A 13990-nucleotide genomic window follows, 5' to 3' on the forward strand; every position below is an offset into this window, starting at 1 on the left:
CCCAGTGCAAGGGCGAGATCAAACCCGAGCAGGGATGTGTGACTCCGCCATGCAACACCACGGGACTGCATGGTCTTGCATTCCGAGGTGACGAATCATTGAGACATTCGACGGTACCGTACATTGTACATTGTACATCGTAGTCAAATAGTAAATCTGGATTGTAGAGAAAATGGAATAAATACAAACAAATCAAGAGCAGTGGAGACAAAAGGAAACCGGAATCAACGTCAGGGTGTTGAACATGGCCAATAAGAGACACAAGGGAAAGAAGTTAGATTACATTACGCTTTGTGTATGACACGGTACGGGGACCGGGCTAGGCCCGATGCGGCACACGGGCGGCCGGGTATTTTGCCCGTGTCGAGGGAAAACCTAGTCTCGCCCCGTGTCACGTCCTGTATCGCCTCTCCCGCTGTCGCGTCTCCGTTTTGAGACACCCTTATCTCGTTTTCTGCTCTCGCTCTTTCCTCCGAGTCCAAGTCCAAGCCCAACTTCACTTTTCCGTCACTCGTTCAATCGCTGTCCTGTCCTGTCCTCTGCCTCTTTGTAGGCCCCGTCTGCTATTTCTCGCTGTTGTCCCTGGTCATGCTATTCGTATAGCTTACTAGTCCAAATGGGCAAGTGTACGTCAAATGTCTCACCATCCGCAAAACGTTCAAATCACTAACGGTTCTTCTCTAGGGCGCTATGGCGTTGTCCTGGACGCTGGCTCGTCTGGGACCCGTGTACACGTTTATCGCTGGCTGCGCAATGTGGCCGCGCGCAAGGACGCCGATCCGTTGGAACTGAAGTCGTTACCGGAAATCAAGACCAAGGATAAATGGGTCAAGAAGATTCATCCCGGTGTCTCCTCCTTCGCCGATAGACCCGAAGCCGTCGGATCCGAGCATCTGGCGGATCTTTTGGAGCATGCGAAGAGCATCATCCCCAAGGAGGATGCCAAGGATACCCCGATCTTCCTTCTCGCGACGGCGGGCATGCGACTCCTTGGGAACCTCGAACGACAACTCCTACTCGACCAGATTTGCTCCTACGCACGCGCGAACACCGATTTCCTGCTCCCCGACTGTGGAGTTCATATTCAAGTGATCCCCGGCGTGACCGAAGGACTCTACGGATGGATTGCGACCAACTATCTCATGGGGACGTTCGACTCTCCCGACAAACATAACCATGGGAAAGGACACAGCACCTATGGATTTTTGGATATGGGAGGCGCATCCGCCCAGATTGCTTTTGCGCCAAACGCTACCGAAACGGAAAAACACGCCAACGATTTGACACTCATGCGATTGCGGAATATCGATGGCTCGGTTCAAGAGCACCGAGTCTTTGTGACTTCGTGGCTGGAGTTCGGCGTGCACGAAGCTCGCCGGCGTTACGTGGAAGCCTTGCAGACAGCGACGGGAGCAGACATTCGTGAACTACCGGATCCATGTCTTCCAAGTGGCCTACGTACAACGTTGAATGGAAAGGATGTTTCATCCATCAACGACGCGGGCACCACTTTGCTGGGTACGGGAAGATTCGACGAGTGCCTACGTCAAACTTTCCCCTTGCTGGACAAGGATGCTCCTTGTATGGATAATCCATGTCTCCTCCATGGTATCCACGTTCCGGCTATTGACTTTGATGTCAACCACTTCATTGGGATCAGCGAGTACTGGCATACCACTCATGAGATCTTTGAAATGGGTTATAAGGATAAAGCATATGACTTCAACACCTACCAAGAGCGTGTCAATACGTTCTGTTCGCAGGACTGGAGCTCCATCGAGGCTGGTATTCAAGCACACAAGTGGGGCAAGAAGGTTGACTCTCAAAAGGCCTACGAAGTATGCTTCAAGGCGTCGTGGATCATCAATATGCTGCACGACGGCATTGGGATTCCTCGCGTCGGTCTTGAAGACACTTTAGGTTCCTCTCACAATGGCACCAAAGAACTTCTGTCTCATGGCCAGGAGAAGGGCTACCTCGATGCTTTCCAAGCAGTGAACAAGATCGACTCGACCGAAGTGAGCTGGACCTTAGGCAAGATCGTCTTGTACGCCTCATCTCAGGTTCCCACGGAAGCGGAAGAGGCCATGCCAGTCGGCTTCGGCAGCAATGTTGCGGGTGTTCCCGCTGACTTCCAGTATCCCAGCGTGGAGCTGCTTCCGGATTCCGAAGGCTTCCACAGCGAACATTGGCATGATGCCCTGTTTGATGGCGACTCGCCCCGGCGAATCCCTGGGTTGCTTCTGTTCCTGTTCATTATCGTACTCGCATGCTTCTTCCTGTGTGGACGCAGCCGCCGCTTGCGAATGTACCACAACATTAATAAGCTGCTCCGTCGCGGGCCCTCTCATCCCAATCACCCAAAGAAGCGAAAGGGGCTGGGAAGCATGTTACCGTTCTTGAATCGCGGTGGCCAAATGTACGAGCGCGTCTTGGAGGACGGTGCTCATGACTTTGAACTAGGCGTCACGGATTCCGATGGATCGGACGTGGATGCCGGTCGTCCTTCTGAGACCGATGCCAATCCCCGGCCGCCCAAGCGAACGTCCAGTTGGGGCAGCAGCAGCAATCCGCCGGGCCTGAAGTACACGCTCGACAATAGCTCCTCGGGCACCATCGGCTTGGGGATCAGTGGTGATTCGGGCATTAACATGGATCGAGCAGGTTTGGTGGTGAGGACCGAGAGCCGGGATCATTTGGCTCCCATTGCTCTTGGGCCCACCACCAACGGCCGACGATCCAGAGCTGGCAGTCCCACGCGATCTCACCATCAAAAATCGCCAAGTATGACGCCCCTCGCCGATGATTAATGTGACTGATGCATACACCGAATTATGCTTTCCTCGAAATATGAGCCGCCCTGTTTCTGCATGCATTTTTCACTGGAGTTGACTGTTTAATATGCCCATGCCATTCCTGGCACTGACTTGGCTTCTCCCCATTACTGGGTTGTTTGTTCAAGGCCTTGTTTGTTGTCTCGTGGGCAGTTTGTGTTTTCGATTCTTGGTACCATATTCAATCCTGTGCTCTGGAGTACTCTTCTGTTTCGGGCTGTCGATCTGATCCGGGTGATTTCGATGGAAGGGCAGTGTACCATTACCGCTGCGGCAGATTTTTTATCTTAATGAACATAGACTAATACATTGCTCGCACCATTTAATTCTCAATAATCCAGTATATGACAATCCGTAAATCATCTGAGCTTCTTGTTTGCAGCTCTGTGGAGTAGATACCATGGACCGATAGAAGGTCACGTGCATCGCTGACCTCCAGTCACCGCTCGGCAGAAAGGGCTGCGGTCCAAGGTGATCTCGATTGGAGAAATTGCGACAGGTCTTTTTCGTCCATTGCAGCTCTGTCGGTTTTCAGCTTTGTTTCATACTTTTTGAATCTCCTCCACTCTACGATACCCCGATAGACTCGCTTACCTAGACCCATCCCCTCCCCGTCGCCGTCGACGACCGCCACCGCCGCCATGCGCTTGACTGTCGAGCTCATTCAGAACTCTCTGTCATACATAAATCCGCTCAAGGACCGTGAGCTGGATCTCCGAGGTGCGTTTCACTGCTACACTTCTGCCTGAAAGGAACAGGTACTTCATCTTGTCAAAGGAGCTGGATTGATATCAACTTTGCGCGTCGCGTGTAGGGCACAAGATCCCCGCAATTGAGAACCTGGGCGTTGCCAAAGTAAGTAGTCCGCACCTCTGAACTCGGTATTGCTTCCTCGCTTCTCGGCGAGCAGTATATACGAGTCAGCCTGTTGGAAATGGCTTGGTAACGTTTCGCAGCATCAAGATGCAATTGACTTCACGGACAACGACCTCTCTTCGCTCGGGAACTTCCCTTTTTTCCCTCGTCTTCACACCCTCCTTCTTGCGCGAAACCGAATCAATCACATTCAGTCGTCTCTGGCTTCGTCTCTGCCAAATTTGACAACTCTCGTCTTGACTTCAAATAACATTGCCGAGCTCGCGGACCTCGACCCACTGCGGAAATTGACGAAATTGACACATTTGACCCTTCTTGAGAACCCTATCACACGGAAGGAGGTATGTTCTACCGTTTTTGCGATCTCTAAGTGTTTCCCAAACCTGCTGGACATCTAACACGTACTTTTAGCACTACCGATACTGGGTCATCTGGCTGCTCCCCTCCGTCCGTTTCCTCGACTACCATAAAGTGAAAGACGCAGAGCGCACCCAAGCCAAGGAGCTCTTCGGCACTTCCGAAGAACCCTCCTCGCTCGCATCCAAGATCATGGGCATCAAGTCCCGAACCTTCGACGTTTCCACCAACGCCGCAGACCGCGCCCCATCAGACAAGGCCATCCGGGTAAAATTGACCGCCACCGAGAGGAAGCGAGTGGAGCAAATGATCCGCGAGGCAAAGAGTCTGCAAGCGATCACACGCCTGGAGAAGGAGTTGAACGAGGGACGGATACCCGGTGGAGCCCTCGGTGCGGGAGATGCGGACGGAGACGAGAAGATGCAAATGTGAGCTTGCATTGTGCATTTTCTGAACATACCATGCTTGTGTTTTTAGGCTCTGGTTTTCGTTTTTGACTCACGGTCGTTGGGATTCTCATATTATACCTGGCTTTGACTTGCGGGGTCGTGTGTTTATCGGGGGTTTTTGTTTTGCCATGGGTGCTTTAATCTATCTTCAGGGTTCGAGAGCTAGCATTTGGACTTGATGTCCATATCCAAAAATACTTTCCTTGCATTCTGCACACACTTTTTATTCATTGTGACTTCTTTTGAAAGTAGCTCACAACATGTCTTCCAATGTTTGAATAAGGCGACAGCGATCTATGAAATTCTGAGAGCGGTCCCCAAGTGGACGCCGATTGTGGAGGACTATAGAATAATGAGGGACTAGATCCCGGTCAAGTAAGCTGAAACCGGGGCCAGGGATCACCGGCCACAGCATCATTCGAGGGTTCACGCTACTTGGATCCTTCGAGACGTCAACCCTCTGAGTGATGAATAGCCTCTCCTATAGCTTCATGTGACTCACGAAACGTAGTTGTCTTTTCAAAGTTTACCTTCGCTGTTCAAAGGACTTAATCTTGAGGCACAAGACGTGGTAGATGAAGGGTGAAGATGCCCATGCTTAGACCCATTGCCTACGGTAATAGTTCCGGGTTCTCCGACTATTCAATTTACTTAATCAACCACCTAGCCTAATCTTCATGAATAGTCTATATCAGTTTCCCAAAGCCGTATTACGAGTGATCTGCGCAGTCTCTCCCACACAAATGGTTCTATTGATTCAAAAGCACCGCCGCATCGAAGCCGGTAGATTGAGATCGAGGGCTGAGGACAACCAAAACTCTGGAATCGAAATGGGTAATCCGAGCCGATCTGTGTACATCCACATTAATGGGACACGGGAAGATCCCACACCAAAAGCGCCCGGGCAGTTTCATCTCAACGAGCGGGTAGGAGAAAGTCGGCTAGAAGCGATCTGGACTAATCCATCGGAAAGCTTCGTCGAACGAAGTGGAGGCTTAAGTTCGATCGGATTCAAAACAGATCCCGCGGTGGTTCGTGGCGCGTCAATCCCTGTCCCCTCTACGGGGTCACTATGGAGACTGCGGATCGAGCCACCGATTCGCGCCGGGAAAGGGTTGGAGATGGTTTGCAATATCCCCGGCACAGAGGTTCAGGGCTGCTATGTCACAAGCAAAATTCTCTTCGTGTTTTGCATCTTCAGTCCTAACTGATTTATACTTTGGACAAGACAGTGCCGGCTTTTTAAGCCCGAAGATCACTCGGTACTCGGTATCCTCAGGCTGAGGCTTGGGGTGGAAAGGGGTTCACTTCTAGAGAGCTTCGCTCGGAAACCTTGTCAGCCCTGACACAGCCAATTTGCGAAAAGTGATACGGTGAACGGACCTCCGGGTGAATCGATGGCCTAACCGGGCGGGATACGATACGTGGGTGGAGCCAGTTCTATGGTCTCCACGCGATACTACGGATTGTCGGTAAAGTGCGTGCCCTTGATCTACCTACAAGTTCCAATGGTCAGACCTCCTGCTACACAAGGTTTACGGTCCCATAAGTCCTCTTGATAATCTTGACATCTTCAGAACCATAAACTTTTTTTGGCTCCCCACATAATACCATTGATAGCTCAGGGGAACTTTCCCTAATTATATAACGCCCTGCGCCTGACTTTTCGGTTACCCTAACTCACAGATGGGTCGCCTCCCTCCCTGAGCCAGCGCTATGGCCAGTGATACGATTATTCCGGCGATGGCACCGCCCGCCGGCCAGACATCGAATTTCGTCGACCCGCCATATACTGGCACAAAGTTCGTTGTTGTCAATTGCGTTTTCTTGCCATTGGCTTTCACTGCTTTGTGTGTTCGGACATGGACTCGAGCTTTTGTCGTGCGTAGCTTCGGCTGGAATGATTGTGAGTCGAAATTAATTCCACAAACAGGTCTTATAACTGACCCCTATCACAGATTTAATGGTCATGGCTCTTGTATGCAGCTCTATCTCCCCAATGTCAACCTGATTGTTTACTAATGCAAATCTATCTTCACAGACGCTATCATGCGCTCTAACTGGCGTGACATTAGAGAGTAAGTTGATCTGATACGAAATCAGTAGCAGCCAGCTGACGTTGATAGTGCTGAACTGGGGATTGGGCAAGCATATGTGGGATGTCCCCATGACTTCCTTGACGCCATGGTTTATGAAGGTGTGTACACATGCGCGAGTACTCCTCGGAATAACACGAGGGCTGACTGTTCCCGACCTCACAGCTCAACGTCATTGCGGCTATCCTCTATTGCGCTGCTACCGGCTTCACCAAATGCTCCGTCCTCATTTTCTACCTCCGAATCTTTCCTAGCCGGAACTTTCACATCTGTGTTTGGGCCATTGTGTTTATTGCAGCTGGCTATGCCATTGCCAGCATTCTCGCCAACATCGTGAGCTGCAGTCCCGTCGCCAAGGCCTGGGACCTGACTATTACAACTGGGCACTGTATGAACAGGCCAGTCTTTTATTTTGCCAATGCCGGTCTGGGTATCTTCACAGATTTTGCGACTGTTGTGGTGCCGATGTATGTTCTTCCAAGGCTCGTACGAGGGCTAGGCTAATGAAGGGCGTATCTAGACCATGGCTGCGTCGACTGCAAATGCCTACGCGGCAGAAAATCGCTGTCGGTGGTATTCTGGCTATGGGATGCTTGTAAGTTGTATTATAATGCGTCATCTCTCTTGTTTGACAACTAACCCCTGTCATAGTGTTGGTATTGTCAGCTGCATCCGCCTGGCATCGCTTTACGAGCTCCTAAAAAGCCCCGACCTCACCTGTAAATATACCGCCCATTGGAGTCGAGACCAGCTACTAACAGGAAGTCTGTACAGGGACAACTACCAACGCACTCATGTGGTGCACAATCGAACTTAACCTCGGAATCTTCGGTGGCTGCGTCACAGCGATCAGACCGTTTATCCGACGATACTTCCCGCGCCTGCTGGGCCTGTCATCCGGTGGATATCGCTCGGACTCCCGCAAGTACGATCATCAGCTCAGCTCATTACCCAGCCAGAGGCCCGACTTCTCGGGCCGCGATAATCAGTACTCGGCAACACTCACCACGCTCAGGGCGGATAATGATAGTGGGGAGCATATCCTGTCACAATACCCTTCGAGCCATGAAAAGGATGCAGATGGGCCCGCTGGCATCGTTCGAACGGTCGATTTTAATGTGGAAAACTCCTCTCGCACGGAGCAATGATGAGAGAGATACTGTAAGATATCATATTCTAATTCCTGCACATCTATATAGCATGTAATTTCGGGTCCTGTGATTTACTAGATCTGGATGGTTTTGCCGTTTCCGAGTTGGCGCCCCAGTACGCTGTCACGTAACCTCTCATTCATGTCGCCCCGACATAAAAAGGCGCGACCTCGCCTTTTCGACCTCTTTTCTTCTTCTCCCCTACCTTCAACTTGCAAATTGAGCGGTACTCAGGGGCTGAAACCAAACGCGGCAGATTATTCTAACCCTGCTCCACTAGGCGATTTTTCAAATCAGCCTATTTTCCTCATATCTTTCATATTTCATCTACATTGGACGATCTGCGGCGATCGAAGCTCTGTTGCTAGCGCTGTTTTAATCTTCAAGAAGCACAAACCCATCCTTACTCTGCCTAACCCGCACCTTTTCACCTCCTCTGCATCCCAAGTGCGAAGACGCTCTGGCATCTCCGCTATATTCCGATGGCTGTGATGGGTCTATGGTGGCTGCGTGATAGTAAATAGGTAATCTGTCGGAGTACGTAATATAGAGACCAATCAACGGTAAAAGAACTCTGCATTGCTATGCCCTTTCTTCTAGCAATCCATAACGTAACTGGTAAGCGAGCCACCCATGTAAGCGAGCCGTCCACCTCACAGCACCATAGTTAAGCCGATATTTTACAAGGTAATAACTCAACAACTATGCCTTATATTGGGCTGGTATTAGATAAATAATAAATAAGAAAGTGTTTCATAACAATTAATGTTCTCATAACAATCAATAGCAGATTTAGGAACTTGGAAATGGTGGATCCGCCACCTCGGAAAATCCGGGAGAACAGCCCGCCCGAACATCGCTTCCACAGGTAGGCCAGGGGCCCAGGCATACCTAGACGCCACATCGCCAAAGTATAACAATCTTCACTTGTACTGCTGTTTTTGGCCTAGTCCTTTGAATATTCAGCGCCGCGTTCATCACAATTTCCTTGCTTTGTGCACCACACTGTAATGACAACCCACCAAGAGGTAGATGGTATCCATAGTCTTAAACCAGTTCGTTCCGTCAAATCACCGGAATTGACTAGGCTACCAAGCTAGGCGTGGCTAAGAGAGATTCTGAGAATAAGCGACAATGCCAATTCCAGTAATTCCCGTGTCGGAGGCTACTGAAAACCAAATTGCCAGATGCTATTAGTAAGACTTGTGTTGCATCTTTAGTGACCTCCTGCTGTTCTCCTTGACCACATTTCACCCCCTACCCAGCTCACCATGCGTTTAGTCTCTGTTGTAGTGCCTTTGGCAAGCTCCATTGCCACAGTCGCGGCCAAGTGCGTCAGCGCCGGGTGCCATGCATTGAACGAGCCCCTTGGAGATGCGGTGTTCTCCCGAGGCACCCCGGTCTACAACTACGAGTCCAAGAACTTCTGGTCGAACACTGAGATCATGTCCCCTGGATGTGTGTTCCGTCCTCAGTCTAGTAGTCAATTGGCCGAGGGATTGAAGGCTCTTGTTGGTGCCAATGCCGAGTTTGCTGTTCGCGGTGGTGGACACATGGGCATCCGAGTAAGTTCCCCACCAAAAAGATGCCCGACATGAACCATGTAGATTGACATGTATAGGGTTCCAACAACATCAATGGTGGCGTGCTGGTCGTCATGTCAAATTTGACTACTATGGCATTGAACGAAGACAAGTCTATTCTTTCCGTTGGTCCTGCTTACCGGTAAGCATTCTATCTAACAGCACGATAAACAAACCACTGATTCAAGTAGATGGAGCGATGTCTATGCGTTCTTGGCCCAATCTGACCTGACCGCGGCCGGTGGCCGCCTCGGGCCTGTCGGTGTTCCCGGTCTCCTTCTTGCCGGTGGCATCAACTTCTACGGTAACCAGGTTGGCTTCGGCGCCGACACCGTCATCAACTACGAGGTCGTTCTTGCCGACGGCTCGATCATTGAGGCCAACAAGACCTCCAACCCGGATCTGTTCTGGGCCTTGAAGGGTGGGAGCAGCAACTTCGGCCTGGTCACTCGCTTCGATTTGCAGACGATCAAGTCGTCGAAGGTTTGGGCTGGAACTTACACCGTCACAGCTAGATATGTCGACCGCTTCCTTGATGTATGTTTTACTTTGATCAATATACCAGATCGATTCGCTGATCCTCCCAGGCTGCCGCCAAATACGCGTCCGACATCTACGACCCTAAGTCTCACATTGTCCCGGCCGTGGTGCCCGGCAACTCGACTCTAGCTTCAGTGATTCTGTTCTACAACAGCGACACCGAGAGCTACCCCGAGATCTTCAAGCCATTCACCGATATTCCCACTATCAGCAACACTCTTGGCTTCAAGACCGTCGCCGATTTTGCAGCTGAGACCGGTGAGATGGTAGTCGAGGGCATCAAGTAAGACAGATCCCAATTGGCAGCTGAAATACAGCGCTAACGAACTGTAGTGACGTCTTCGTCGCTGGAACTGTCAAGGGAACCACCTACAAGGAACTCCACCAGGGTATCAGCATCATCAACTCCACCTTCTTCAGCCAGCTGCCCAAGCTGTACAAGCAGATCCCCGCCGCCAACATCTCCACCATCCAGCTGGACTGGCAGCCCATCGGTGCCGACTGGATGAAGGCCTCCGAGACTGCAGGTGGTAACGCCTTGGGACTGGACTCCTCCAAGGTCTATCTCTGTTACGCCGAGGTCGTCGAATGGATTGGATCTGCATACGACCACATCGTGGCTGAGTGGATCGAAGAGACTACCTATGCGATCAACAATGCCACGCAAAAGGCTGGCCTTTACGACACGTTCAACTACATGGGCGATTCCGCCGGCTTCCAGTCCATCTTCCCGGGTTACGGTGAGAAGAACCACCAGAAGTTGATCTCCATTGCTCAGAAGTATGACCCTCATGGTATCTTCCAGAAATTGATGCCTGGTGGCTTCAAGGTTTATTAAATTCAGCCATTGGGTAAAGGCTCGTCTTTGCCTACTCTAGGTAACTGGTACATATTCTTGCGGTGAGAATCCAAAAACTACATAGATGTCGTACTTTACAATTCAAATTCAATATGCCACATCTGACGAGTCATTGCCGTTAATATCATGATCCAATAAAACTATGTCGAAAATAAATCACCCCGGCAGTAAAGATTTCTGTATGAATTGCATCTCTCTTTATTCAGTCCGACGTTATTCTATAAGCACCAAGAGTAAGTATCATTCCCAATATAAGAGCTAGGCATTGAGCCTCATACTGGATTCTTCTTCTTCTTCTTCTTCTTCTTCTTCTTCTTCTTCTTCTTCTTCTTCTTCTTCTTCTTCTTCTTCTTCTTCCTCCTCCTCATCAGCCCATGGGCACTCGATCGGCGCATGTGGCCAGAGACGTTTGTAAAGATCGCGTGCCGGCCGCCACTCCTCCCAACTTCCATCGGACCTAGGAAAAGGTTAGGTCATCCCAATAGAAACGGAAGACAATACTGACCTCACTTTAAAGATGTTTGGAGCCAACATGTATGCTCGCAGCAGAATGCAGGTGACCACAACATCGTACGGCAAGCGAGCTGTTTTGCAGAAGTTCCCCGGGTGGCGTTTATCTTCTCTTTTGTCGAGGATCAGCGGCTCATATGAAAGGTCCCTGGCACCGTTCACGTAGATTTTGTTCTCGGTCAGAAGAGGGTACGTGACGACGTCTATATCCTCAGTAGGACCACTAATCTCGACTCCAGACGCGTCGATTATTCTAGGAATGTCCTTGATCAGTTGGGCCCAGGCAGCTTTCCGCTCAGGCGAGTCCCAGTCATAGATCCTATAATGATGGGTGTAACTAATTCTTTCGTTGGCAAGGATATTGTAATTCCAAGAAACACGTACCCCATTCTTTCCAGCCCAAATGGATTTATTTGTCTTTGTGTAGTGAGAAAATACCTGTGGTGTGATAAGTCAGGTCAGCCCGATGCCAAACCTGTTGATGGTCAAATCGAGCTCACTCGAATCGGGGTTGAGGAGCACACACCCTTTGAGAAACTGTTGTGAAAGCGAAGACCGAGGGAAATGGCAGCGATATCGGAGAGGAGAAGTAAAAAGGTGATAGAAGATTTTTGGACCAGGATTTCGCGTCCTGCATTTGAAGCTGCGTGACGGTCACGGTGATGTAATTGGAATGATTCCCATTTATTGTCATGACAACTGCAAAATGGTTTTCTCTAGTAAGGGACTTTCATATATGAATTGCGAGATACCTTGTAATCGTGATATCATTTTCTTGCGCTGGAAACATAAACTTGGATGGGCCTCTACATGAAAAGGGCCAATTCAGCTGCGGAGTTAAACTTCACTTTTTTGGGCTGTTTCGATGCTTTTTGTTTTTGCTAGTTGAGTCTAAGAATCGAAGGAATGAAAGTTCAGAAATAGAACTCATGATGATTTCTATTTCGTTAAAGCTGTACTGTTCAATCGGAGTAGAACCTCCAAGACGTTTTATAGTCTCGGCTCAACGGTTGATCCATCATCAGCGCCCGAACCAGCTCAATCGGCATACGATTCTCCTTCAAAAACTGGTCATGAAAGTTCTTCTCTGCCATATATTGAGTATCCACAATCTCTTTCTTCAGAGCGTAGATCTGTAGCGCTCCAAGCATGTACCCAGCCTGATAAAGAGGAGAGTAATCGCCTTTCAGCGACCTTCTGACTTCTCCTTCTGCTGTCGCACGTTCGTGGCCCACGCCGTCAACAAGTAGATCAATACACTCCTGAGGACTCATTTGGCCGAGGTGAAACTTCAGAGAGAAAATGATCCGAGCGCATCGATGAAGTCGCCAGAAGAGCATTCCAATGCGATTCTGGGGTGTCTTTTGAAATCGCTCGTCATCCCACAGAATAAACTCCCAATACAAAGACCATCCCTCGATCCAGAATGGTGTATCGAACAGCCGTCGATATGGTTTATGTCTGGCATTCATATGCATCTGGAGGTGATGACCGGGAATCATCTCATGAAAAACGGTCGCGCGGGAGAAATGGATGTTGTTTCCCCGCATACTCATGAGCTTGGCCTCATGGTCCATCGTATCGACTGGATAAGACACGATGATACAATCCCCTCCGAGGAAAAACGGATTCACTTTTTGGCGTTCTGGCGACATCATGAACATCTGCCACGTTTCCTTTGCGGTCGGTGGTACTGTGACGAGGTCGTGCTCTTCGACAAACGAGATCGCTTCTTGCACAAGGTCCCGGACGAGCTGGGTCTGTTTTCCTGGCTCCACAAAATCATTCTTGACTTGTTCCAGAGCTTGCTTCCAATCGTCCTGCAAGCCCATGCTGCGCGATGCCTTTTTGAGCTCCTTGATACACCACTCAAATTCTTTCTCGCCGATGGCGATAACCTCATCTGGCGTGTAAGGAATCATTTCGGCATGCAGCTCGTTGATGAGTCCATCTTGGCCAATTGGGTCCCCAACGATTGCGTCGTCGTTGTCAGGATCGATACCAACAAGTTTTTCACGAATGGCGATCGAAGCGTCTTGAAGATTCGTATCCACAACGCTGTATGGGTGCGACACCCACCAGTCAAATGAGGGATCGTATCCTTTGTAGAAGCCGTACCATTCTTTCAGATAGTCGCGAAGTGAGTCCACGGTTTTCGATGCGCGAAAAGTAACGGTCTTTTCCATTGAGAGATACTTTGAGCCGGTTTTGATGTTCTCGATCACAGTTGTGATTTGCCCTTGGGACTCAAACAGCTTCTGTGCGGCATCTTTTGGCTCGATTGGAGCTACCATTGCACGGTCCTCGCAGAGATTTACCAATGTGTCTGCAAATGGCAGCAGAGGTGCGGTCTTGTGGTTCTGTTTACAGTCGAGCTCCAACTCTCGGAGTTGCCTCTCCAGGTAGTTCTTGATCAGAAGATAGTCCACCTTTCCTTGCTGATCATAATGGTCAAAAGGTTGCTCGCGCAGAGACTCTAGCTCTGTATTCAGAAACTGTTTTAATCTCTGTGTCCTCCTGGAGGATATCCTAATCGGGAAAAAAGCTTTGATGTCGGAAAGGTCTTCCGTGATACGTTCGATTCTACCGCGTACGGCGTCCACTTGGGAACGCCAAAGGGCAACACCCCTGGGGAAAGTGATCGTGACCATGATTTGTACAAAGAGTCTAGTCCAGCAGCGTGCCGCTTCGGGAACGAAGGATATCGAGGGGATGGCTTCGCACTAAAGAGCAAG

The 13990-nt window shown here is 50.0% G+C and overlaps 7 protein-coding genes across 7 annotated transcripts; 5 read left to right on the forward strand and 2 right to left on the reverse strand.

The window, feature by feature from the left end:
- Positions 1 to 616: 616 nt before the first annotated feature.
- On the forward strand, positions 617 to 2810 carry N7498_008295 (putative nucleoside diphosphatase (Ynd1); the record flags this gene model as incomplete). Its single annotated transcript, XM_058455357.1, has 2 exons — positions 617 to 626; positions 685 to 2810. 2 exons carry the CDS (start codon positions 617 to 619, stop codon positions 2808 to 2810), a joined length of 2136 nt encoding a protein of 711 aa, XP_058305345.1.
- Positions 2811 to 3475: 665 nt separating this feature from the next.
- lea1 (U2 snRNP complex subunit LEA1) lies at positions 3476 to 4499 on the forward strand (the record flags this gene model as incomplete). Its single annotated transcript, XM_058455358.1, has 4 exons — positions 3476 to 3554; positions 3649 to 3689; positions 3791 to 4051; positions 4122 to 4499. 4 exons carry the CDS (start codon positions 3476 to 3478, stop codon positions 4497 to 4499), a joined length of 759 nt encoding a protein of 252 aa, XP_058305346.1.
- Positions 4500 to 5259: 760 nt separating this feature from the next.
- On the forward strand, positions 5260 to 5727 carry N7498_008297 (uncharacterized protein; the record flags this gene model as incomplete). Its single annotated transcript, XM_058455359.1, has 1 exon — positions 5260 to 5727. The coding sequence occupies one exon, from the start codon at positions 5260 to 5262 to the stop codon at positions 5725 to 5727; it is 468 nt and encodes a 155-aa protein (XP_058305347.1).
- Positions 5728 to 6232: 505 nt separating this feature from the next.
- On the forward strand, positions 6233 to 7760 carry N7498_008298 (uncharacterized protein; the record flags this gene model as incomplete). Its single annotated transcript, XM_058455360.1, has 8 exons — positions 6233 to 6422; positions 6475 to 6494; positions 6558 to 6594; positions 6643 to 6713; positions 6778 to 7079; positions 7133 to 7207; positions 7264 to 7331; positions 7387 to 7760. 8 exons carry the CDS (start codon positions 6233 to 6235, stop codon positions 7758 to 7760), a joined length of 1137 nt encoding a protein of 378 aa, XP_058305348.1.
- Positions 7761 to 9034: 1274 nt separating this feature from the next.
- On the forward strand, positions 9035 to 10724 carry N7498_008299 (FAD-binding oxidoreductase; the record flags this gene model as incomplete). The annotated part of the gene is made up of 5 exons (XM_058455361.1): positions 9035 to 9328; positions 9385 to 9488; positions 9538 to 9883; positions 9934 to 10169; positions 10220 to 10724. 5 exons carry the CDS (start codon positions 9035 to 9037, stop codon positions 10722 to 10724), a joined length of 1485 nt encoding a protein of 494 aa, XP_058305349.1.
- Positions 10725 to 11003: 279 nt separating this feature from the next.
- On the reverse strand, positions 11004 to 11644 carry N7498_008300 (uncharacterized protein; the record flags this gene model as incomplete). Its single annotated transcript, XM_058455362.1, has 3 exons — positions 11004 to 11202; positions 11251 to 11574; positions 11640 to 11644. The coding sequence occupies 3 exons, from the start codon at positions 11642 to 11644 to the stop codon at positions 11004 to 11006; spliced, it is 528 nt and encodes a 175-aa protein (XP_058305350.1).
- Positions 11645 to 12217: 573 nt separating this feature from the next.
- On the reverse strand, positions 12218 to 13906 carry N7498_008301 (uncharacterized protein; the record flags this gene model as incomplete). The annotated part of the gene is made up of 1 exon (XM_058455363.1): positions 12218 to 13906. The coding sequence occupies one exon, from the start codon at positions 13904 to 13906 to the stop codon at positions 12218 to 12220; it is 1689 nt and encodes a 562-aa protein (XP_058305351.1).
- Between the last annotated feature and the right edge of the window lie 84 nt (positions 13907 to 13990).

Source organism: Penicillium cinerascens (assembly GCF_028974065.1).
Source record: "Penicillium cinerascens strain IBT 15544 chromosome Unknown scaffold_4_segment0_segment0, whole genome shotgun sequence".
Classification (NCBI taxonomy): domain Eukaryota; kingdom Fungi; phylum Ascomycota; class Eurotiomycetes; order Eurotiales; family Aspergillaceae; genus Penicillium; species Penicillium cinerascens.